The following is a 26743-nucleotide window of genomic DNA, read 5'->3' on the forward strand; positions in this document are numbered from 1 at the left end:
TAAAAATATGTATTGTTTTATTTCTTTAGATTTCTCTCTCTTCCCTTTCCAACCCATCCCGCTCTCCCCTGCCTAACTCATCGAGAGTGACTTCGTGCTATATATTTTCAATCGTTTTTTGAAGCATGTATCTTTGTTATTACATATTTCTTCACTTTAAAATGCAGTTCCACCTGAAGGAGAGCTTGATGCTGAATTGAGAAAAGTCCTAATTCTACGTGCTGGAGTCACAATGAGGCTTTATGTGCCTGTAAGAGGCCGTCCACCTCCTAAGATCTCTTGGTCTAAAGTGGATGCCAACATAAGAGACAGGCAAGGACTAGACATCAAATCAACTGATTTTGACACCTTCTTGCGGTGTGAAAATGTAAATAAATATGACGCTGGGAAATATGTCCTGAATCTGGAGAACAGCTGTGGCAAAAAGTCATACACCATTGTAGTCAAAGTACTTGGTAAGTTCTACAATTATTGTGAAATATACGTATATACATATAAATGTACACTCACTCTCTCCCCCCCCCCTCTGTCTCTCTCACACACACACATAACTTTATAGTGATTAGAATGGGTCTCTCTCTCTCTCTCTCTCTCTCTCTCTCTCTATATTGTATTTTGCTCAATAACTTGAGTTTGTTCATTTGTTTTAATGCAGACACTCCCGGGCCTCCCATTAATCTGATTGTAAAAGAAGCATCTAAAGATTCTGCCTTCATTTCTTGGGAGCCTCCATTAATTGATGGTGGGAGTCCAGTGAAGAACTATGTGGTTGAAAAACGTGATGCAGAGAGAAAATCGTGGTCCACAGTAGCCACAGAGTGTCCAAAAACAAGCTTTAGGATCTCTAACTTAGAAGAAGGCAAATCTTACTTCTTCAGGGTTTTTGCTGAAAATGAATATGGTATTGGTGACCCCTGTGAAACTCGTGATGCTGTTAAAGCTTCTGGTAAGAAAATTCACAGGCTTTCCCTAATGATCTATTAAAAGTATCTTCTGATTCTAATTTTCTTTTGAACCTTATCAATATCATTGTTCCTCCTTCCTCCTAGAAACACCTGGACCTGTTGTAGACTTAAAGGCTCTGGCTGTGACAAAGTCATCTTGCAATGTGTCATGGAAAAAGCCTATTAGTGATGGTGGAAGCCGTATTAATGCATATAGCGTTGAGCTAATGATTGGTGAAAATCAGTGGCAAGAAGTTATGAGGTCAAAGAATCTCCAGTATTCAGCAAGAGACTTGAAAGAAGGAAAAGAATACCTTTTCAGAGTGAGAGCACAAAATGAAGCTGGGTATGGGACACCTAACGAAATTACAGTGGTGGCAAGGGACGATATTGGTGAGTAGATATCTACATTCTCACATTCATTAATCCCATCATATGTGCCAATTTAGTGAGGAATGGAACTGGGATAGTCATGTTAGTCCACTGCAGCAAAGCAACAAAGGTCCCACCTTTTTTCTTTTTTTTAAGAAAAAAAATGACTGAATCAAAGCAATTGTATTTAACTTTTGTTAAATCCAACTTCGCAATGGGACTTTCTCCTTCCTTCCCCTCTACAGACATTTGTGCCATCTGAAAATCTGGTCCCAAGTGTTTCATCCCTCTAGAGCAAATTTTAAGGCCACGTAGGAGGCTGGAGAGGGGGAGGAGAATTGCCTCTAATTCTGCCAACGAAACTGATTCTGTCAGCAGAACGGCACCACTGTATTCAGTCCTCTGTGTCGAGTATATGATTATTCAGTATCTTCTGTTTTACAGTGCCACCTGATCTTGATTTAAGAGACCTGCCAGGCTTGTGCTATCTAGCTAGAGAAGGAAGCTGTTTCCGTCTGAAAATCCCGATTAAAGGCAAGCCAGCACCAACTGTGACATGGAAGAAAGGAGAAGATCTGGCCCTTACCGAGACGGGAAGAGTTGCATTTGAAGCTACCGCAGTTAACACTACACTCCTTGTACGTGACTGCCATAAAGATGATGCTGGAAAATACACAATCACACTGAAGAACATCGCGGGCAGCAAAGAAGGCACTATTTCTGTGAAGGTTGTTGGTAAACCTGGAATCCCAACAGGACCTGTGAAATTTGAGGAAGTTACAGCCGATGCTATGACATTAAAATGGGGTCCTCCAAAAGATGACGGTGGTTCAGAAATTACTAACTACATCCTCGAGAAGAGAGACAATGTGAACAATAAATGGGTGACATGTGCATCAGCTGTCCAGAAAACTACCTTTAGAGTTACAAGACTTCATGAAGGCAATGAATATACTTTCAGAATTAGTGCTGAAAATAAATATGGAGTAGGTGAAGGTCTTAAATCTGAACCCATAATTGCAAGGCATCCATTTGGTAAGCCCAACATAATATGCTTGTTGTAAGATAACTGTATTTTAAGTCTTATGATTAAGTCTAATTCTTTTTTTATATTTATTACATTTTCCAGATGTTCCTGATGCTCCAGCACCACCCAAAATTGTTGAGATTAGGCATGATTCTGCATCTTTAGTATGGACAGACCCTAAAAAGACAGGCGGCTCACCAATCACAGGTATTGTTTTTGGGCTTAAGATTCTTCTAGGTTTTCTTTCTAGAGTTTCAAGTGCAAATCATGATTTAACACACTTTGACGAACTCCCCTTTCGCTTCCTCACAGCACTGCACCTCCCTTTCAAGACTAAAAAGAAAAGAAACACTATAATGCATCGTACATCTATATTTAGGCTACAAAAGAAACCTTCCAGAGGGCTTTGGCTATTGGGCAATATAGAAATATATTAAATGAATGAAAATGAAATAAGTGAATTGGAATCATATTAGTTTAAATGTATATGACTTATAAGCTTGAAGCCATTTGCCTGGTAGGCTGTGGTGGTGATAGAAATTTTCTCCTGGAGACAAAGCAAGGAAGCTTTTGTAAATAGGAAGAGTTCAGTTTTCTATTCTTTTCATTCATGTTGTTGGGGTACCACAAATGGCTTAATAATGTAAGTAACACAAACACGCAGTCTATATAAAACCCTTTCGACTAGGAACTTCAAGGAAAATACTGGTGTTTATTAGGTCAATGCCACTTTTGCATTTACCATTTAGAATTATAAGTAAATGTTTTCTGTGTTTGTTGTCTTCTGCAGGTTACCACCTTGAATATAAAGAACGAAACAGTATTTTGTGGAAGCGAGCAAACAAGACTCCACTGAGGATGAAAGACTTCAGAGTGACAGGGTTAACTGAAGGCTTAGAATATGAATTTAGAGTGATGGCAATCAATCTAGCTGGAGTGGGTAAACCTAGCCTGCCATCGGAACCAATTGTGGCCCTAGATCCTATTGGTAAGTTACCCAAAGAAAGAGAATTTTTCATGAGTTAAAAAAAACCAATAATCTGATATCAAGTTTACCATTCCTGCATTCTGTTGTTGTTTTTCAGATCCTCCTGGAAAGCCAGAAGTTATCAGTGTAACTAGAAACTCAGTAACTCTGATCTGGACAGAACCAAAATATGACGGTGGACACAAATTAATTGGCTACATAGTAGAGAAACGCGATCTACCGTCAAAGACTTGGATGAAGGCAAATCATGTGAATGTTCCAGAATGTGCATATACAGTAACTGACCTTTTTGAAGGTTCAAAATATGAATTCAGAATTAGAGCTAAGAATACCGCTGGAGCTATTAGTCCTCCATCAGAAAGTACAGGAGCTATTATATGCAAGGATGAATACGGTGCGTTTTCTCTGTCAAAACACTCATTGGTTTTATTCAATAAGTGTTTTAAGTATCTTCTTATTTTTGACAAATTCATTTTCTTTTACAGAGGCACCTACTATCGTTATTGATCCTACTGTCAAAGATGGCCTGACTGTAAAGGCAGGAGATATGATTGCAATGTCTGCTATTAGCATCCTTGGTAAACCACTTCCAACTTCAGCATGGTCCAAAGCAGGAAAAGATTTTAAGCCTTCAGAGACTGTTCATATTGAATCAACTCCAACCTCTTCCACACTTAGTGTCAAATATGCAGCTAGAAAAGATTCTGGTGAATATACAATCACGGCAACCAATCCTTTTGGTACTAAACAAGAACATGTACATGTAACAGTTTTAGATGTACCAGGGCCCCCTGGACCAGTTGAAATCGGCAATGTCTCCGCTGAAAAAGCTACTCTCACATGGACACCTCCTATTGAAGATGGCGGATCACCAATCAAGTCTTACATACTTGAAAAGAGAGAAACTAGCCGACTGCTATGGACTCAGGTGGCTGAAGACATTCAGTCGTGTAGGCATGTTGTTACTAAGCTTATCCAAGGAAATGAGTACATCTTCCGTGTCTCAGCTGTGAACCAGTATGGCAAGGGAGAACCCTCTCAGTCAGAACCAGTTAGAATGGTGGATAGATTTGGTAAGCAAAACCGTGAAGAGGTATTAATATAAATTGACTGTAGTATATATTTAAGTGTTGCTCAAAATCTGTTTTCCACCCCCATTCAGGTCCCCCTGGTCCTCCTGGTAAACCAGAAGCATCAAATGTTACAAAAAACAGTGTTGCAATGAGCTGGAAGAGGCCAACTGATGACGGTGGCAGTGAAATCACTGGCTACCATTTGGAAAAAAGAGAAAGGAAAGGCGTGAGATGGATCAGAGTATCAAAGAAACCAGTATCAGACCTTAGGTGCAAAGTGACTGGACTCCTAGAAGGAAATGAGTATGAATTCCGCGTCAGTGCAGAAAACAGAGCAGGAATTGGGCCACCAAGTGATATTTCTCAACCAGTATTAACCAAGGATGCTGCATGTTAGTATGATTTCTGAGCTCTGAGAAATGCCTTCATATTGCATTAATAGCATTTTTCTATAAAAAGGACTCTAACCAAATGTCTTTTTGTGTACTTTTTTCTTTCATTACTATAGATCCACCAGGACCTCCTGCCAACCCAAGAGTAACTGATACAACAAAGACAAGTGCTAGCTTAGCCTGGGGAAAACCTCATTATGATGGTGGACTTGACATCATTGGCTATATTGTTGAGCACCAAAAAGAAGGAGAAGAAACATGGGTTAAAGACACCCTAGGAACTGCTCTAAGAATCACAGAGTTTGTTGTTGCTAATCTCCAGCCAGGAGCCAAATACAATTTTAGAATTAGTGCAATCAATGCTGTTGGTGTGGGTGAACCAGCACTGATTCCAAATATTGAAATCAAGGAACGTGAAATGGCTCCTGATTTTGAATTAGATGCTGAGCTGAGGAAAACTCTCGTTGTCAGAGCCGGACTGACCATTCGGGTATTTGTTCCAATTAGGGGACGTCCAACTCCAGAAGTTACATGGACCAAGGATGATATCCCACTTAAAGCACGCGCCAATATTGAAAATACAGATTCTTTCTCTCTTCTCATTGTCACAGAATGTACTAGATATGATGCAGGAAAGTATCTAATGACCCTTGAAAATGCTGCTGGCAAGAAGACTGGTTTTGTAAATGTAAAAGTTTTGGATACACCAGGGCCACCAATAAATCTTAAGCCCAGAGACATATGTAAAGATAGCATCACCCTCCAGTGGGATATGCCCCTAATTGACGGTGGTTCACGCATAACAAATTATATCGTTGAAAAACGTGAGTCAACACGAAAGGCATACTCAACCATCACAACCAAGTGCCCAAAATGTTCCCTTAGGATTCCTAATTTGGCTGAAGGGTGTGAATATTATTTCAGAGTATTTGCTGAAAATGAATTTGGAATTGGTGAACCTGCTGAAACTGCCGAACCTATAAGAGCAACTGAAGCACCATCACCTCCAGAGAGCCTTAATATTATGGATATCTCAAGGAACTCAGTCAGCCTAGCTTGGCCAAAGCCAGAACACGATGGTGGTAGCAAGATTACTGGTTATGTAATTGAAGCGCAGAAAAAAGGTTCAACTCAGTGGACACATATCACAACTGTGAAGACATTACAATGTGTGGTAAAAAATCTGACTGAAAATGAAGAATATACTTTCCAGGTTATGGCAGTTAATAGCGCTGGAAGAAGTGATCCAAGAGAAAGCAGGCCAGTTGTTGTTAAAGAGCAAATGATGCTTCCAGAATTTGATTTGCGTGGTATTTATCAGAAAACAATAATTGCTAGAGCTGGTGACAATATCAAAGTTGAGATCCCTGTGCTTGGTCGCCCAAGACCAAGTATTACTTGGAAAAAGGAAGACCAGTTGCTTAAACAAACCCAAAGAGTGAACTTTGAAAATACTGCTACTGCAACCATCTTAACCATTAATGAATGCATGAGAAATGACAGTGGCAGATATCCACTCTCTGCTAAAAACATTGTTGGCGAAGTTAGTGAGGTTATAACTGTACAGGTGCATGATGTCCCTGGACCTCCTACAGGACCAATCAAATTTGATGAAGTTTCATCCGACTTCGTCACCTTTTCATGGGAACCTCCACTGAACGATGGAGGGGTTCCTATAAGTAACTATGTTGTAGAAATGCGTAAAACCGACAGTACTTCGTGGGCTGAGTTAGCAACTACCGTTATACGTACCACATTTAAAGCTGCTCGTCTAACTACTGGAACTGAGTACCAATTCCGTGTTAAAGCTCAGAACAGATATGGTTCAGGCCCAGCTATCAGTTCAGAGAATGTAATTGCCAGTTTTCCTTTCAAAGTTCCTGGGCCTCCAGGCACTCCTCAACTGATTGCAGTTACCAAAGATTCAATTAGCATTAGCTGGCATGAGCCTCTTACAGATGGAGGAAGTCCAATTTTGGGCTATCATGTTGAACGAAAAGAACGAAATAGCATTCTTTGGCAGACTGTAAGTAAAGCCTTGGTGTCAGGCAACATCTTCAAATCAAGTGGTCTTACAGATGGCATTGCGTATGAATTCCGAGTCATAGCAGAAAATATGGCAGGCAAAAGTAAACCAAGCAAGTCATCTGAGCCAACACTTGCTCTGGACCCTATTGATCCTCCTGGTAAGCCAGTTCCTCTCAACATCACAAGACATGCAGTAGCACTTAAGTGGAAAAAACCGGAATATAATGGCGGCTTTAAGATAACTGGCTACACAGTTGAGAAGAGAGATCTTCCCAATGGTCGATGGCTAAAAGCTAACTTCAGCAATATACTAGAAACTGAGTTCACTGTTAGCGGACTCACAGAAGATGCTGCTTATGAATTCCGTATCACTGCTAGAAATGCTGCTGGTGCTGTTAGCCAACCATCTGAACCCTCGGATGCCATAACATGCAGAGATGAGATTGAAGCCCCAAGGATAATGGTTGATGCTAAATACAAAGACACTTTAATATTGAAAGCAGGTGAACTTTTCAAACTTGAAGCTGATGTTGCGGGTCGTCCTCCACCAACTCTGACATGGACAAAAGATGGAAAGGAGCTTGAAGACACAGCAAAATTGGAAATTAAAATAGCAGATTTCTCAACAGTCCTTATCAATAAAGACTCTACAAGGAGAGATGGAGGTCCTTATACACTTACAGCTTCCAATCCAGGTGGCTTCGCCAAACATATCTTCAATGTGAAAGTTCTAGACAGACCTGGTCCTCCAGAAGGACCTTTGGCTGTGTCTGACGTTACCACAGAAAAATGTGTCCTGTCATGGTTACCACCTTTGGATGATGGAGGTGCAAGTATTGACCATTATGTTGTAGAAAAACGTGAGACTAGTAGATTGGCATGGACATCTGTAGCCACAGAAGTTCCAATAACAAAATTAAAGGTCACAAAGCTATTGAAAGGCAACGAATATGTGTTCCGTGTTATGGCTGTTAACAAATATGGAGTTGGTGAAGCCCTAGACTCAGAACCTGTTCTTGCAGTAAATCCTTATGTAGTACCTGATCCACCTAAGACACCTGAAGTTACAACTGCAACCAAAGATTCTATGATTGTATGCTGGGGACATCCTGATTCTGATGGTGGAAGTCCTATAACCAATTACATTGTAGAACGTCGTGACAGAGCTGGATTACGCTGGGTGAAATGTAATAAGCGGGTTGTCACAGATTTGCGTTATAAAGTATCTGGACTCACAGAAGGTCACGAATATGAATACCGAATAAAGGCTGAAAATGCTGCTGGCATAAGTGAACCAAGTCCATGCAGTCAATTCTACAAAGCTGCTGATACTCTGTTTAAGCCTGGTCCACCTGGCAACCCTCGTGTCTTAGATACAAGCAAATCCTCAATTACAATTGCTTGGAATAAGCCGATATATGATGGTGGCTCAGAAATCACAGGCTACATGGTTGAAACAGCACTACCTGAAGAAGATGAATGGAAAATTGTAACTCCACCTACAGGACTGAAGGCCACTTCCTTTACCATTACCAATCTAAAAGAAAACCAGGAGTATAAAATCAGAATATATGCCATGAACGCTGAAGGCATTGGAGAACCGGCTCTTGTGCCTGGAACACCAAAGGCTGAAGAAAGGATGCTGCCCCCAGAAATTGAACTTGATGCCGACCTACGCAAAGTTATAATTATTAGAGCTTGCTGTACTTTAAGACTTTTTGTCCCGATTAAAGGAAGACCAGCACCTGAAGTGAAATGGACAAGAGAACTTGGAGAATCTTTAGACAAGGCCACTATTGAATCCACGAGCTCTTATACACTGCTTACAGTTGGAAATGTGAATAGATTTGACAGTGGCAAGTATATACTGACCATAGAAAACAGTTCAGGCAGCAAATCAGCTTTTGTAATTGTAAGAGTTCTAGATACACCTGGAGCCCCACAGAATCTGAAAATAAAAGAGGTCACGAAGTCATCTGTTACACTTACGTGGGAACCTCCCCTCATAGATGGCGGCTCTAAAATAAAGAACTATGTTGTTGAAAAGCGTGAGGCAACAAGAAAAGCGTACTCAACTGTTATGGCCAATTGCCACAAGACAAGCTGGAAAGTGGACAACTTACAGGAGGGCTGCAACTATTATTTCAGAGTCCTAGCTGAAAATGAATATGGAATAGGGCTACCTGTTGAAACAGCAGAATCCGTTAAGGTGTCTGAAAGGCCTCTCCCTCCAGGAAAAATAACTGTATTAGATGTGACAAGAAACAGTGTGTCTTTGACTTGGGAAAAGCCTGAACATGATGGAGGAAGCAGAATTTTGGGCTACATTGTAGAAATGCAAAGCAAAGGCAGTGACAAATGGGCCACATGTGCGACTGTGAAAGTTACAGAAGCTATTATAAAAGGACTGATTCAGGGTGAAGAATATTCTTTCCGTGTTTCAGCTCAGAATGAAAAAGGAATCAGTGATCCTCGACAATTGAGTGTGCCAGTCATTGCAAAGGATCTTGTGATACCGCCAGCCTTCAAACTGCTGTTTACTACTTTCAGTGTATTAGCAGGTGAAGACTTAAAGGTCGATGTTCCATTTGTTGGTCGACCGAAACCAGCTATAGTATGGCTTAAGGACAATGTGCCGCTGAGACAAACAACTAGAGTAAATGAGGAAAATACAGACAACAACACATTATTAACAATAAAGGAAGCATGTAGAGAAGATGTTGGACAATATCTAGTCAAACTTTCTAATTGCGCAGGTGAAGCTACTGAAATCCTTAGCATTATTGTCCTTGACAAGCCAGGACCTCCAACTGGACCAGTAAAGTTGGACGAAATAACTGCAGACAGTATTACCATTTCTTGGGAACCACCCAAATATGATGGTGGCAGTTCTATCAACAACTACATTGTAGAAAAACGAGATACCTCCACAACTGCTTGGCAGATTGTTTCAGCTACTGTTGCCCGAACTACTCTAAAAGCATGTAGATTAAAGACTGGAAGTGAATATCAATTCAGAATTGCTGCTGAAAATAGATATGGAAAGAGTACATACCTCACATCAGATTCGGTGGTTGCCCAGTATCCATACAAAGTACCTGGCCCACCTGGAACTCCTTACGTACCAGAAGTCTCCAGGGATAGTATGGTTGTGCATTGGAATGAACCAGTCAATGATGGTGGCAGCAAGGTTACTGGATATCATTTGGAGCGCAAGGAAAGAAATAGCATCCTCTGGGTTAAATTGAATAAAGCAGCAATTCCCGACACGAAATTTAAAACAACTGGACTTGAGGAGGGACTTGAATATGAATTCAGAGTTTATGCAGAAAATATAGTTGGTATCGGAAAGGCAAGTAAAGGTTCAGAATGCTACACTGCTCATGATCCTTGTGATCCTCCGGGTCGTCCCGAGCCTATAATTGTCACAAGGAACTCTGTTACTCTTCAGTGGAAGAAGCCAGAGTACGATGGTGGAAGCAAGATCACAGGCTACATTGTTGAAAAGAAGGAGTTACCAGATGGCCGCTGGATGAAAGCAAGCTTTACAAATGTAACTGAGACTCAGTTTGCAGTAACTGGCCTAGTTGAAAATCAGAGATACGAGTTCCGTGTCATTGCACGTAATGCTGCAGGTGTCTTCAGTGAGCCATCTGAAAGTTCAGGGGCAGTCACAGCAAGAGATGAAGTAGATCCACCTCGTATAAGTATGGATCCCAAATTTAAAGAAACCCTTGTACTGCATGCTGGTGAATCATTCAAGATTGACGCTGATGTGTATGGCAAACCGTTACCTTCTATTCAATGGCTAAAAGGCGATAAGGAACTATCAAACACGGCACGCCTGGATATCAAAACTAGTGACTTTGCCACAAGCCTAAGTGTAAAAGAAGCCATTCGGGTTGATAGTGGACATTACGTATTGCTAGCAAAGAATGTTGCAGGTGAAAAAACAGCTTCTATTCATGTCAAGGTTCTCGACAGACCTGGTCCCCCTGAAGGGCCTATTGTTATAACAGGAGTTACTGTTGAAAAATGTATGCTATCGTGGAAGCCCCCATTGCAGGACGGTGGCAGTGACATTTTACATTATGTCGTTGAAAGAAGAGAAACTAGTCGCTTAGTTTGGACTTTAGTTGATGCCAATGTACAGACTCTTGGTTGCAAAGTTACTAAACTTTTGGAAGGCAATGAATATATCTTCCGTGTCATGGCTGTAAACAAATATGGTGTCGGTGAGCCCCTTGAATCTGAGCCTGTGGTTGCAAAAAATCCTTTTGTAGTGCCACTTCCACCAAAGGCCCCAGAAGTTTCAGCTGTTACCAAGGATTCTATGATTGTTGTATGGGAGAGGCCAGCTTCTGATGGTGGCAGTGAAATTTTGGGATACGTACTTGAAAAACGTGATAAAGAAGGCATTCGATGGACAAGGTGTAACAAGCGTTTGATAAGCGAACTTCGATACCGAGTCACTGGACTTCTAGAAAATCATGATTATGAATACAGAGTTTCAGCTGAAAATGCAGCTGGCCTCAGTGAACCCAGTCCACCTTCTATTTATTATAAAGCTTGTGACCCTATATACAAACCAGGTCCTCCTAATAACCCCAAAGCAATAGATGTTACAAGATCATCAGTCTTCCTTTCCTGGGGTAAACCAATCTATGATGGTGGCTCTGAAATTCAAGGATACATTGTTGAAAACTGTGATGTAAGTGTTGGAGACTGGGCAATTTGTACACCACCAACTGGAATTAAGAAAACCAACATGGAAGTAGAAAAATTGTTGGAAAAACATGAATACAAATTCCGCATTTGTGCTGTTAATAAAGCCGGAGTAGGAGAGCACGCTGATGTTCCTGGAACTATTCTTGTTGAAGAAAAGCTTGAAGCTCCAGACCTTGATCTTGACATGGAACTGAGAAAAGTTATAAATGTAAGAGCAGGTGGTTCCTTAAGATTATTTGTTCCAATCAGAGGACGCCCAACACCTGAAGTAAAATGGAGTAAGGTGGAAGGTGACATCCGGGAGGCAGCTATTATTGACAGCACTAGCAGCTTTACCTCATTGGTTCTAGACAACGTTAACAGATTTGATTCTGGGAAATACACTCTTACTTTAGAAAACAGCAGTGGTAAGAAGTCTGCCTTTGTCATTGTAAGAGTCCTAGATACCCCAGGTCCTCCAATTAACCTGAAAATTAAAGACATCACCAAAGACTCTGTTTCACTAGCATGGGAGCCTCCTTTGATAGATGGTGGAGCTAAAATTAAAAATTATATTATTGAAAAGCGTGAAGCCACAAGAAAAGCCTATGCAGCTGTTGTAACAAATTGCCACAAGACCTCATGGAAAATTGATCAACTTCAGGAGGGCTGCTATTATTACTTCAGAGTTTCTGGAGAGAATGAATTTGGAATTGGACTACCTGCAGAAACAAGTGATCCAGTTAAAGTTGCTGAAGTTCCTCAACCTCCCGGAAAGATAACAGTGGACGATGTTACAAGAAACAGTGTTTCATTGAGCTGGGCAAAGCCTGAACATGATGGTGGAAGCAAAATTTTGCAATACATCGTGGAAATGCAAGTTAAGGGCAGCGAGAAATGGTCAGAGTGTACGCGTGTCAAGATTCTTGAAGCGCTTGTTACTAACCTAACTCAAGGTGAAGAGTACCTCTTTAGAGTAATGGCTGTAAATGAAAAGGGTAGGAGTGATCCACGGTCACTTGCTGTTCCAATAACTGCCAAAGATCTCGTTATTGAACCAGATGTAAGACCACAATTCCACAGTTACAGTATACAAGTGGGACAAGACCTAAAGGTTGAAGTACCAATATCTGGTCGACCTAAGCCTACTATTACTTGGACCAAAGATGGCATACCATTAAAGCAGACAACTAGAGTTAATGTCATTGATTCAGCTAATCTTACCATCCTAAATATTAAAGAAACCAGTAAAGAAGACAGTGGAATGTATGAAATTGCAGTTGCCAATGTTGTTGGACAGAAATCTGCATCTATTGAAATCATAACACTAGACAAACCAGATCCTCCAAAAGGTCCTGTTAAATTTGATGATATTAGTGCGGAAAGTATTACATTATCCTGGAACCCTCCGACATATACAGGTGGCTGCCAAATTACCAATTATATTGTTCATAAGAGAGATACAACCACCACAGTTTGGGAGACAGTTTCAGCTACTGTTGCAAGAACTACCCTCAAGGTGATGAAGCTGAAAACTGGGTCAGAATATCAATTTAGAATATTTGCTGAAAATAGGTATGGCCAGAGCTTTGCCCTGGAGTCTGATGCGGTTGTTGCCCAATATCCCTATAAAGAACCAGGCCCTCCTGGTACACCATTTGTGACAACAGTTACAAAAGACTCTATGATTGTGCAGTGGCATGAACCAATAAACGATGGTGGAAGCAAAATTTTGGGTTATCATCTTGAGAGAAAAGAAAGAAACAGCATCTTGTGGACAAAAGTAAACAAGACAGTTATTCAAGACACACATTATAAGACAACTAATCTTGACGAAGGCCTTGAATATGAATTTAGAGTTTCTGCAGAAAATATTGTTGGCACAGGCAAAACAAGCAAAGTTTCAGAATGCTATGTAGCTCGTGATCCATGTGATCCACCAGGATGCCCTGAAGCTATTGTTGTTAAAAGAAGCTCAATTACTCTGCAGTGGACTAAGCCAGAATATGATGGTGGCAGCAAAATTACAGGCTATGTAGTAGAGAAACGTGATTTGCCCGACGGTCGCTGGATGAAAGCAAGCTTTACCAATATTACTGAAACTCAGTTTACTGTAACAGGCCTTACTGAAGATCAACGATACGAATTTAGAGTAATTGCAAGGAATGCTGCTGGAGCAGTGAGCAAGCCTTCTGATAGCACAGGACCAATAACAGCAAAAGACGAAGTTGAACTTCCAAGAATTTCTATGGATCCAAAATACAAAGATGCAATTGTTGTAAATGCTGGAGAAACGTTCAGACTTGAGGCTGATGTCCATGGGAAGCCAATTCCTACTATTATGTGGTTGAAAGGAGATAAAGAACTTGAAGATACTGCTCGATATGAAATAAGGAATACAGACTTTAAGGCCTTGATTACTGTAAAAGATGCTATACGTGTTGATGGTGGGCAATATATTTTGCAGGCCTCCAATGTTGCAGGGACAAAATCAGTACCAGTAACAGTAAAAGTACTGGACAGACCAGGGCCTCCAGAAAGTGTTCAGGTTTCCGGAGTTACTTGTGAAAAATGTTCCTTAGCATGGGCTCCACCAATCCATGATGGTGGCAGTGACATTTCTCACTACATCATTGAAAAGAGAGAAACAAGTCGCCTTGCTTGGACAGTTGTTGCTTCAGATGCTGTAGCTACAATGCTGAAAGTAACAAAACTTCTGGAAGGAAATGAATATATCTTCCGCGTAATGGCAGTTAATAAATATGGAGTTGGTGAGCCTCTGGAGTCTGCACCAGTACTAATGAAAAACCCATTTGTTGTTCCCGGTCCTCCAAAGTCCCTAGAAGTCACCAACATTACAAAGGATTCTATGACTGTCTGTTGGCATCGTCCAGATAGTGATGGTGGCAGTGAAATTGTGAGCTACATTGTGGAAAAAAGAGACAGAACTGGTATCAGATGGGTGAAATGCAACAAACGCAGAATTACAGACTTGCGATTAAGGGTCACAGGACTTGCAGAAGATCATGAATATGAATTCAGAGTGTCTGCTGAAAATGCAGCTGGAATTGGTGAACCAAGTCAAGTTACTCCCTTCTGGAAAGCATGTGATCCTATGTTCAAGCCTGGCCCACCCACTAATGCCCATGCTGTAGATACTACAAAGAATTCAATTACAGTTGCATGGGGTAAACCTATTTATGACGGCGGCAGTGAAATCCTGGGATATATTGTAGAAACCTGCAAAGCCGATGAAGAAGAGTGGTCGATAGCTACTCCCCAGACTGGTCTAAGAGTCAATCGTTTTGAGATCAAAAAGCTCATTGAACATCAAGAGTACAAGCTAAGAGTGTGTGCCCTAAACAAAATTGGAGTAGGTGAGGCTGCAGCAGTTCCTGGTACGGTTAAACCAGAAGATAAACTTGAGGCTCCTGAACTTGATATTGACTCAGAGTTAAGGAAGGGAATTGTTGTTAGAGCTGGTGGATCTGTCAGGATAAACATACCATTTAAAGGACGCCCAACTCCTGAAATCTCATGGTCTCGAGAAGAAGGAGAATTTACAGATAAGGTTCAAATCGAAAAGGGTCTGACTTATACACAGCTATCGATTGATTACTGTGATAGAAATGACGCTGGAAAGTATATACTGAAATTAGAAAACAGCAGTGGCTCTAAGTCTGCATTTGTTACCGTTAAAGTACTTGACACTCCAGGACCACCACAAAATTTAGTAGTCAAAGAAATAAGGAAAGATTATGCTGTACTGACATGGGAACCTCCAGCTAATGATGGTGGTGCAAAGATAAAGAACTATGTGATTGATAAACGTGAGTCAACCAGAAAGGCATATGCAAACGTGAGTGCCAAGTGCAGCAAAACAAGCTTTAAAGTTGAAAATCTTACGGAAGGGGCAATTTATTATTTTAGAGTTATGGCTGAAAATGAGTTTGGAATTGGTGTTCCAGTTGAAACTGCAGATGCCTCCAAAGCCTCTGAACCACCTTTGCCTCCTGGAAAAGTGACACTAACTGATGTGACTCAGAGAAGTGCATCGTTTATGTGGGAGAAGCCTGAACATGATGGAGGTAGCAGAATTTTGGGATACATTGTTGAAATGCAGCCAAAAGGATCTGATAAATGGAATGTTGTTACTGAAACCAAAGTATGCAATGCAGTTGTGTCTGGTTTGAGTTCTGGACATGAATATCAATTCCGTATCAAGGCATATAATGAAAAAGGCAAAAGTGATCCGAGACCACTGGCAGTTCCTGTGATTGCTAAAGACTTGACAATTCAGCCAAATTTCAAACTGATGTTCAATACGTATACTGTACAAGCTGGAGAAGACCTTAAAGTAGAAATACCCTTTATAGCACGACCAAAGCCTAATATCACTTGGGAAAAAGATGGTCAGCCCCTAAAACAGACAACTAGATTACATGTTGAAGATACACCAACATCGACTACTTTGTATATTAAAGAAAGTAACAAGGATGACTTTGGGAAATATACTGTAACAGCAACCAATACTGCAGGCACAGCAATAGAGCATCTGAGTATAATAGTGCTAGAGAAGCCTGGCCCACCACAAGGACCTGTCCGTTTTGATGAAGTTAGCTCAAATTTTGTTGTCTTCTCATGGGAACCACCAGCATATACAGGTGGCTGCCAAATATCCAATTACATTGTAGAGAAACGTGATACAACTACCACCACCTGGCAGATGGTATCAGCAACCGTTGCAAGGACAACAATTAAAGTAACAAAACTTAAAACAGGTTCTGAATACCAGTTTAGAATTAGTGCTGAAAATCGTTATGGAAAGAGCTCTGCACTAGATTCTAAACCAGTTCTTGTACAATATCCATACAAGGAACCAGGACCACCAGGAACGCCATTTGTCAATACAGCTACCAAAGACTACATGATAGTACAATGGCATGAACCAGTTAATGATGGAGGAAGCAAAGTTCTTGGATATCATCTAGAACGTAAAGATAAAAACAGCATTCTTTGGACAAAGTTGAATAAGACCCTCATTCAGGACACTAAATACAAAACAGAGGGACTTGAAGAAGGTCTTGAATATGAATTTAGAGTTTCTGCTGAAAACATTGTTGGCATTGGTAAGGTTAGCAAAACATCTGAATTGTATGTCGCTCGAGATGCTTGCGATCCACCAGGCCGTCCTGATGCAATTGTTATTACTAGAAACTATATAACACTAAAATGGAAGAAACCTGAATATGATGGTGGCAGCAAAATAACTGGATATATCGTAGAAAAGAGAGAATTGCCTGAAGGTCGTTGGATGAAAGCCAGTTTTACAAATGTACTAGAAACTGAGTTTACAGTAACTGGTCTTGTGGAAGACCAAAGATATGAATTCAGAGTAATTGCAAGAAATGCAGCTGGTAGCTTAAGTGAACCATCTGAAAGCACAGGACCAATTATTGCTAGAGATGAAATTGAAGCACCAAGAGCTTCACTGGATCCAAAATACAAAGATCTTATTGTCGTTCATGCTGGAGAAACATTTGTTCTTGAGGCTGACATCCATGGCAAACCTATTCCTGATATCACATGGTCGAAGGATGGAAAAGAATTTGAAGGAGCAACTGCAAGAATGGAAATTAAGTCTACCATTGAAAGAACAACCCTCACAGTCAAAGATTGCATTAGAGTGGATGGAGGCATTTACACACTTAAACTGAGCAATGTTGGTGGCACAAAGTCTATACCCATCACTGTGAAAGTGCTCGACAGACCTGGACCTCCAGAAGCTCCTCTGAAAGTTACAGGTGTGACTGCAGAAAAATGCTACCTAGCATGGGGAGCACCCTTACAAGATGGTGGTGCTAACATTTCACATTATGTCATAGAAAAGAGAGAGACAAGCCGGCTTTCATGGACACAAGTGTCATCTGATGTGCAAGCTCTGAACCACAAAGTAACCAGGCTTCTTCCAGGCAATGAGTACATTTTCCGTGTAATGGCTGTTAACAAATATGGAATCGGTGAACCACTGGAATCTGAGCCGGTGTTGGCATGCAACCCATACAAACCTCCAGGTCCTCCTTCAACACCTGAAGTTTCTGGGATCACAAAAGATTCTATGATTGTCACCTGGAGTCGTCCAACAGATAATGGTGGAGCTGAAATTGAAGGTTACATTCTAGAAAAGCGAGATAAAGATGGCATTCGATGGACCAAGTGCAATAAAAAGAGACTGACCGACTCGCGATTTAGAGTAACTGGACTTACAGATGGCCATTTCTATGAGTTTAGGGTTTCTGCTGAAAATGCTGCTGGCATTGGGGAACCTAGTGAGCCATCCGTTTTCTATCGTGCCTGTGATGCAGTGTATCCACCTGGCCCTCCAAGCAATCCAAAGGTGACTGATACCTCCAGATCATCTGTGTCACTTGCATGGAACAAGCCTATTTATGATGGTGGTGCTCCTGTTAAAGGATACATGGTGGAATTTAAAGAAGCGACTGCTGATGAATGGACAAGTTGCACACCGCCATCTGGATTACAAGGGAAACAATTCACAGTAACAAAACTTAAAGAAAACAGCGAGTATAACTTCCGCATCTGTGCTATCAACTCAGAAGGCGTTGGAGAGCCAGCAACTATACCTGGTAGTGTTGTTGCTGCCGAGAAAATTGAACCTCCTGAAATCGAACTTGATGCAGATCTCAGAAAAGTCGTCACAGTGCGTGCTAGTGGCACATTGCGCTTGTTTGTCACTATCAAAGGCAGGCCAGAGCCAGAAGTAAAATGGGAAAAAGCAGAAGGCACTCTGAGTGACAGAGCTCAGGTTGAGGTTACTAGTTCATATACAATGTTGGTCATTGATAATGTCAACAGATTTGACAGCGGTAAATATAACTTGACTTTAGAAAACAATAGCGGCAAGAAATCAGCATTTGTTAATGTGCGAGTGCTTGATACACCAAGTGCACCTGTGAACTTGACTGTCAGAGAAGTGAAGAAAGATTTAGTGACGTTAGCTTGGGAGGCTCCACTTATTGATGGTGGAGCTAAAATTACAAATTACATAATTGAAAAAAGGGAAACCACACGAAAGGCCTATGCCACTATTACAACCAACTGCACCAAGAATGTCTTCAGAATCGAACAGCTACAAGAGGGATGCAGTTATTACTTCCGTGTCTTGGCTGCAAATGAATATGGAGTTGGTTTGCCAGCAGAAACATCTGAACCTGTTAAAGCTTCTGAGCCACCCTATCCACCTGGAAAAGTTACCCTTGTTGATGTTACACGCCACAGTGCTACTATTAAATGGGAGAAACCTGAGAGTGATGGTGGCAGTAAAATAACTGGCTATGTAGTCGAAATGCAAACGAAAGGAAGTGAAAAATGGAGCACCTGCACACAAGTTAAGACATTAGAAGCAACAATATCAGGATTAACTATGGGAGAAGAATACACATTCCGAGTCTGTGCTGTTAATGAAAAAGGGAAGAGTGATCCAAGACAGCTTGGGGTTCCAGTAGTTGCAAAGGATATTGAAATCCAGCCTTCAGTTGAACTTCTTTTCAATACTTTCAGTGTTAAAGCTGGTGAAGATCTTAAGATTGATGTGCCCATCAGAGGAAGGCCAATTCCGTCAGTTACCTGGAAGAAGGATGGACTGCCTTTAAGAGAGACAACTAGAGTAAATGTCCAAACATCAAAAACATCAACATCACTAGCAATTAAGGAAGCTTCAAGAGAAGATGTAGGAAGTTATGAATTAAATGTTTCAAGCAGTGCAGGTTCTACTACAGCTGCTATCACTGTAATTGTCCTTGACAGACCAGGACCACCAACTGCATTACATATTGACAATATCAGTGCTGATAACATAACCATATCTTGGAAACCCCCCGAGTATGATGGTGGCTGTCAAATTAGCAATTATATTGTGGAGAAGAGAGAAACAACTACAACGACATGGAGTATTGTGTCTGCAGCAGTGGCACGTACTTCAATTAAAATTGCTCGCTTAACCACAGGATCAGAATATCAGTTCCGTGTTTCTGCAGAAAATCGCTATGGCAAGAGCACCTATGTTGAAACTACACCTGTTGTTGCAGAGTATCCATTTAGCCCTCCTGGTCCACCTGGTACTCCCCGAGTTACACATGCAACTAAAGCCTTCATGATAGTAAATTGGCAGGAGCCAGTTAATGATGGAGGTAGCAAAATACTTGGCTATCACCTTGAGCATAAAGAAAGAAGCAGCATCCTTTGGACTAAAGTAAATAAAATCCTTATAAGTGACACACAGATGAAGGTCACAGGCCTTGATGAAGGACTGATGTATGAATACCGTGTGTATGCTGAAAATATTGTAGGAATAGGTAAATGTAGCAAATCATGTGAGCCTGTTGCTGCAAGGGACCCATGTGATCCCCCTGGCCAACCAGAAGTGACTAATATTACAAGAACTTGTGTCTCACTCTCATGGACCAAACCAGAATATGATGGTGGTGCAAAGATCACAGGCTACATTATTGAGCGGAAAGAGCTACCAGATGGCCGTTGGCTGAAATGCAACTTCACTAATGTACAAGAAAGGTTCTTTGATGTAACAGGGCTTACTGAAGACCAACGATATGAATTCCGTGTCATTGCAAGGAATGCTGCTGGACAATTTAGTGAGCCATCTGAAACAACTGGACCAGTGACTGTAAAGGATGATATTGAAGCTCCAAGAATTATGATGGATGTCAGATTCAGAGATGTTGTTGTTGTTAAAGCTGGAGAGATCTTGAAAATCAATGCTGATATTGCTGGACGTCCCTTGCCTGTAGTTTCATGGTCAAAGGATGGCAAAGAGATTGAGGAAAAAGCAAGAGTTGAAATTGTCTCTACAGATCACACTACTGCAATAACTGTTAAAGACTGCATTCGACGTGATTCAGGGCAATATGTACTAACATTACAAAATGTCGCTGGAACAAGATCACTAGCTGTCAATTGCAAGGTACTTGATAGACCTGGTCCACCAGCAGCCCCACTAGAAATCAAAGGACTTACTGCTGAGAAGTGTCACCTGTCATGGGGACCACCTCAAGAAAATGGCGGTGCAGAGATCGATCATTATATTGTGGAAAAACGTGAGACCAGTAGAATTGCGTGGACTATTTGTGAAGCAGAGCTTCCAACAACATCCTGCAAAGTGACAAAACTGCTTAGAGGAAATGAATATATCTTCAGGGTGATGGGTGTTAACAAATATGGTGTAGGGGAACCTTTGGAAAGTGATGCTGTCAAAGCTCTAGATCCTTTCACTGTTCCAAGCCCACCTAAATCTTTAGAGCTTACTAGTATAACAAAGGAATCCATGACGCTTTGTTGGGCAAGACCTGACAGTGATGGAGGAAATGAAATTTCTGGATATGTGATTGAAAGGCGTGAGAAAAATAGCCTCCGGTGGATACGTGTCAACAAAAAGCCAGTTTATGATCTAAGGGTAAAATCTACAGGCCTTCGTGAAGGATGTGAATATGAATATCGAGTATTTGCAGAAAATGCTGCAGGTCTTAGTCTTCCTAGTGATGTTTCACCACTAATAAAAGCAGAAGATCCAGTTTTCCTGCCATCACCTCCATCTAGGCCCAAGGTTGTGGATTCTACAAGGTCACATATAACAATTGGATGGACAAAGCCATTATTTGATGGAGGTGCCCCTATTACTGGATACACTGTTGAATACAAGCTAACTAGTGAAACTAATTGGTCAACTGCTATCCAAAGCTTAAGAGCCACAGAATATACCATAATTGGTCTTACATCTGGAGCTGAATACGTTTTCAGAGTAAGTTCTGTCAATAAAGTTGGCACTTCTGATCCAAGTGATATCTCAGAACCTCAAGTAGCAAAAGAAAGGGAAGAAGAACCAGCTTTTGATATTGATAACGAAATGAGAAAGACTCTAGTTGTGAAAGCTGGTGGATCGTTCACAATGACTGTGCCTTTCAGAGGAAAACCTATCCCCAATGTACTGTGGAGTAAGCCAGATACTGATCTCCGTACACGAGCAAATATTGATTCCTCAGATAACCGCACCTCACTTACTGTTGAAAAAGCAACAAGGAATGATTCCGGAAAGTATACATTAACATTACAAAACATCGTAAGCACAGCTACTTTGACATTAGTTGTTAAAGTTCTTGACTCACCAGGACCTCCATCTAATATTGTTGTAAAGGATGTAACAAAAGAATCAGCTGTGTTATCTTGGGAAGCTCCTGAGAATGATGGCGGTGCCCCTGTGAAGAACTATCACATCGAAAAACGAGAAGCAAGCAAGAAAGCTTGGGTCACTGTAACCAACAATTGCAATCGTCTTTCCTACAAAGTGACCCATCTACAAGAAGGTGGAATTTATTACTTCAGAGTCTCTGGAGAAAATGAGTTTGGCGTTGGAGTACCCCTTGAAACTAAAGACGGAGTTAAAATAACAGGTTGGTTCCTTAAAATATGTTTACTTTTTATGCTCTGTGCTTGATTTGTTTGAAATCCCATTGAGTTATTTAAGTAACTTCATTTATTATTAATGACTGATATTAATTTATTGTAACTCAGGCCTCAGTTGGATGGGGCGAAATCCCGGAGCAATCCCTGGGATCGTCCCTGTGCGTCCACATGACACACAGGGGATCCTGGGATCAGGGAGGGATGATCCCTCCCTTGCCCTGGGATCTCACCCTACCCTTTAGGCCTGGTTTTTCTGCGGTCTTGGGTTGAGCCAGAGACTGTGGAATGTGTGGCCGGGCACTGCAGTTTGTCCCGGCTCCTTGCTGTTCCTCACGAGGAGCCGGGACCTGTGCCCATCGGGGGTGGGAGAGCGGGGGAAATAATTATTTTTTAAAAAGTACTTACCTTTTGCGCACAAGCACTCGTGTGCTCCAGTCTCTTTAAAAATTAAAAAAAAATGCCGGGTGCGACGCCTCTCCCTCTGAGGTTTTCGCGCGCTGCGTGTGAACAGAAAGGAAGACCTTGCAATAAAAAAATGGCAAGATCTTCATCCCTCTGTCCCACTAGATCACTAGGTCTAGCTAAGGCCTTAGTATAAAGGTGTTTGTCTTGAAAACACCCAAGTACTCTCTTTACAACTGGTATGCTAATATATCTGTTCAAGATAAAATATATCACTTTCCCATGTAAAATGTACAGCTGCTAAATATGTTAAAAGTAGAATACATATGGCCTATTTTGTTCACGTGTCGTCTTCTTATTCTTATTCTTTCTCAGAAAAACCAAGCCCACCAGAAAAACTGGGAGTATCAAGCATTAGTAAAGATAGTGTGTCTCTTGTGTGGCTAAAACCAGAACATGATGGTGGAAGCAGAGTTGTAGGCTACCTCGTTGAAGCTCTGGAGAAAGGGCAGCAAAAATGGGTCAAATGTGCAGTAGTGAAGACAACTCATCATGTTGTCCAAGGGCTCAAGGAGAATATGGACTACTTCTTCAGAGTATTTGCTGAAAACCAAGCTGGTCTAAGTGACCCTAAAGAGCTTCTTCTAGCTGTTACAGTTAAAGAACAACTTGGTATGTCTTCCAGGACTAATTGGAGAGCTTATATGAATTTAACTGAAAATGCACTTTTACACCATTCTTTTTAACATATTGTAAATGTATTTTTCAGAATCTCCCGAGGTTGACATGAAAGGTTTCCCGAACCACACAGTTTATGTACGAGCAGGTTCAAACCTAAAGGTTGAAATTCCACTTTCTGGAAAACCGTTGCCAAAGGTGACTTTATCTAAAGACGGCATTCCTCTCAAACCGACCATGAGGTTTAACACAGAAACCACAGCAGAAAGTGTCATCGTTAACCTTAAAGAAAGCATGGCTGCTGATGCGGGTCGTTATGACATCACCGCTGCCAACTCCAGTGGAACGACTAAATCTTTCATCAAGATTGTTGTCCTAGACAGACCAGGCCCTCCTGTCGGTCCTGTTTTTGTTAGTGATATCACTGAAGAAAGTGTTACACTGAAGTGGGAGCCACCACGTTATGATGGCGGAAGTCAAGTTACCAACTACATTGTACTGAAAAGAGAAACAAGCACTGCTGTGTGGTCTGAAGTGTCTGCAACGGTTGCCAGAAATATTATTAAAGTCACAAAGCTAACGACGGGAGAAGAATATCAATTCCGTATTAAAGCAGAAAATCGCTTTGGCATAAGTGACCATATTGATTCAGCATGTATAACTGTTAATCTGCCTTACAGTAAGTAACTTCTTGTTTGCCCCTTGTTTCCTGAATTTTTCAGACATACGGTTCGGATTTATTAACTTGTACTTAATATTTATTTAGCCACACCTGGACCACCTTCCACACCATGGATCACCAATGTAACCCGAGAAAGCATCACTGTTGGGTGGCATGAACCTGTTTCCAATGGAGGCAATGCTGTCATAGGCTACCACCTGGAAATGAAGGATAGGAACAGTATATTATGGAAGAAAGTAAACAAAATGATTATACGCACAACTCACTTCAAGGCCTCCAACATTTCCGCTGGACTTATTTATGAATTCAGGGTTTATGCAGAAAATGCAGCTGGTATTGGAAAAGCAAGTCATTCATCTGATGCAGTACTTGCTATTGATGCATGTGGTATGTATTCCGTAGGAAAGCATCACATTTCAAATCATGAATTGTAGTGGAAATTCATGTTACGTCTTTGGCATGCTGGTGCCATACAATACAATTACTAATTGCAAATGCTGTTGTTTCTCATACTGTGCAGAGCCACCAAGAAGTCTTCGTGTCACAGATATTTCCAAGACATTTGTCAGCCTTTCTTGGATACAGCCAGCTTTCGATGGTGGTAGCAAAATTACCGGATATATTGTCGAGAAACGCGATCTTCCAAATGGAAGATGGACAAAAGCTAGCTTCACCAATGTCATTGAGACTCAGTTTACTGTCTCAGGATTGACTCAGAGCTCTCAATATGAATTCCGTGTTTTTACCAAGAATGCTGCAGGTTCAATTAGTAATCCATCGGATGTCTTGGGACCTGTCACATGTGTAGATACATATGGTAAGAAATATATAATTGCATAAAAATCAATATCAGTTTTATTTTTGGGATTAAAGTTAGCACTGTTTACAGAAATCCTTATCTGAATTCAAGGTTTTTAGCCTGATAGTACAATACTGATTCAAATTTCATTTGACTTTTGCTATCGGAATATGTAGAAAATATATTAATCGGTACTGAATGTTAGTCCATACTGTATTAGTCTTCTTAACTAAAAGCTTTAAGTCTGAAGACTTGAACTCTCTTAATACCATTTTTATTCCATTTATTTTTCATTAAGGTGCACCTGAAATAGACGTACCACCAGAATATACAGAAATGGTGAAATACAAAGCTGGCACAGCAGTTAAGCTGAAACTTGGCATTTCAGGAAAGCCTATACCTACAATTGAATGGTTCAGAAATGGCAAAGAAATACAAACTAGTGCCCAGATATCTATTGAAAACACCACCGAATTTGCATCTATACTGATCAAAGATGCAACCCGTCTTAACAGTGGAAGCTATGAACTGAAATTAAAGAATGCCATGGGTTCTGCAACTGCCACCGTCAAAGTACAAATACTTGGTATGTTTTGTGTGTGTGTGTGTGTGTGTGTGTGTGTAAATATTGAGTTGTTTTATTTATTTATTTATTTATTTATTACATTTTTATACCGCCCAATAGCCGAAGCTCTCTGGGCGGTTCACAGAAATTAAAACCACAATAAAACACCCAACAGGTTAAAACCACAATTACGAAATACAGTATAAAAAGCGCATCCAGGATAAAACCACATAGCAAAATTGATATAAGATTAAAATACAGAGTTAAAACAGTAAAATTTAAATTTAAGTTAAAATTAAGTGTTAAAATACTGAGTGAATAAAAAGGTCTGTAAATTCCGCTAGTACTACCCATTACTGTATATTAAAAACATATCATTTCCTTTCATATCAACAGATAAGCCAGGACCTCCAGGTGGACCTATACATTTCAAAACAGTCACTGCTGAAAAGGTCACCCTTATGTGGGAACCCCCAGCAGATGATGGAGGTGCCAGTATAAGCCATTACATTGTTGAAAAACGTGAGACAAGCCGCGTGGTTTGGTCAATGGTTTCAGAAAAACAAGAGCAATGCATTGTCACTACCACCAAAGTCATAAAAGGAAATGAATATATATTCCGCATCCGAGCTGTGAATAAGTTTGGTGCTGGTGATCCATTGGAATCTGACAGTGTTGTAGCTAAGAATGCATTTGGTAAGCTAAAAAGTTGTGAATTTATACATTCTTGGAGATTTCTATGAAGAACAATTTTGTTATTCAATTACACTGACCTGATGTGATTTGTACTTGAATCAAAATACAGTTACACCTGGACAACCTAGTGTGCCGGAGGTCACCATGATAACCAAGCACTCAATGACTGTACTTTGGAGCAGGCCTACGGTAGATGGTGGCAGTGATATAAATGGATATTACCTTGAGAGGCGTGATAAGAAAAGTCTAAGCTGGTTCAAGGTCTCTAAGGAAACCATCCGTGACACCAGACACAAAGTGACAGGACTAACAGAAAACAGTGAATACCAATTCAGAGTTTCTGCTGTGAATGCAGCTGGCCAAGGTCCATTCTCCGATGCATCTGACTTCTTCAAAGCTGCAGATCCTATTGGTAAGAAACCATGTGTGTGGATGTCTACAAGTTTAAGGATCGAATTATAGATGTTCATGAAATTTCGTGGTAGAAAACGACAGCATGTTTTGTTGTTCTACCAGGTTACTGTTAGCGGTTGAAGTTTTGAATTCTCATTTTGTTATTTGAATTTTATAGACAAACCTGGACCTCCTGTTAAGCTAAAGGTTGTGGATTCTACAAAGACGTCTGTCACACTTAGCTGGACCAAACCAGCCTATGATGGAGGAAGTGCAATTACCAGCTATGTCATAGAAAAGAGAGAAGGAGATGAAGAAGAATGGGTTGTAGTCAGTGCAAGAGGAGAAGTGAGAACCACAGAATATGTTGTTTCTCAACTTCAGCCAGGAATCAATTACTACTTCCGTGTAGCTGCTATAAATTATGCTGGACAAGGAGAACCTATTGAAATGACGGAACCTGTTCAAGCTAAAGACATACTTGGTATATACATTTTTGT

At 40.8% G+C, this 26743-nt stretch overlaps 1 protein-coding gene across 1 annotated transcript in view; it reads left to right on the top strand.

Moving 5' to 3' along the window:
- Positions 1-26743, top strand: part of TTN (titin) — a 304366-nt gene that overhangs the window by 252241 nt on the left and 25382 nt on the right. The window contains exons 237-254 of the mRNA XM_063116312.1: positions 168-455; positions 656-946; positions 1050-1337; positions 1761-2351; positions 2446-2550; positions 3134-3331; positions 3429-3725; positions 3817-4404; positions 4494-4796; positions 4913-22015; positions 22806-23102; positions 23200-23787; positions 23875-24177; positions 24311-24607; positions 24888-25175; positions 25551-25850; positions 25960-26262; positions 26422-26727. Of these exons, the coding sequence (XP_062972382.1) occupies positions 168-455; positions 656-946; positions 1050-1337; positions 1761-2351; positions 2446-2550; positions 3134-3331; positions 3429-3725; positions 3817-4404; positions 4494-4796; positions 4913-22015; positions 22806-23102; positions 23200-23787; positions 23875-24177; positions 24311-24607; positions 24888-25175; positions 25551-25850; positions 25960-26262; positions 26422-26727 (22734 nt within the window). The remainder of the gene's footprint in view (positions 1-167; positions 456-655; positions 947-1049; positions 1338-1760; positions 2352-2445; positions 2551-3133; positions 3332-3428; positions 3726-3816; positions 4405-4493; positions 4797-4912; positions 22016-22805; positions 23103-23199; positions 23788-23874; positions 24178-24310; positions 24608-24887; positions 25176-25550; positions 25851-25959; positions 26263-26421; positions 26728-26743) is intronic.

The sequence above is a fragment of the Elgaria multicarinata genome, chromosome 2 (assembly GCF_023053635.1).
Source record: "Elgaria multicarinata webbii isolate HBS135686 ecotype San Diego chromosome 2, rElgMul1.1.pri, whole genome shotgun sequence".
NCBI lineage: Eukaryota > Metazoa > Chordata > Lepidosauria > Squamata > Anguidae > Elgaria > Elgaria multicarinata.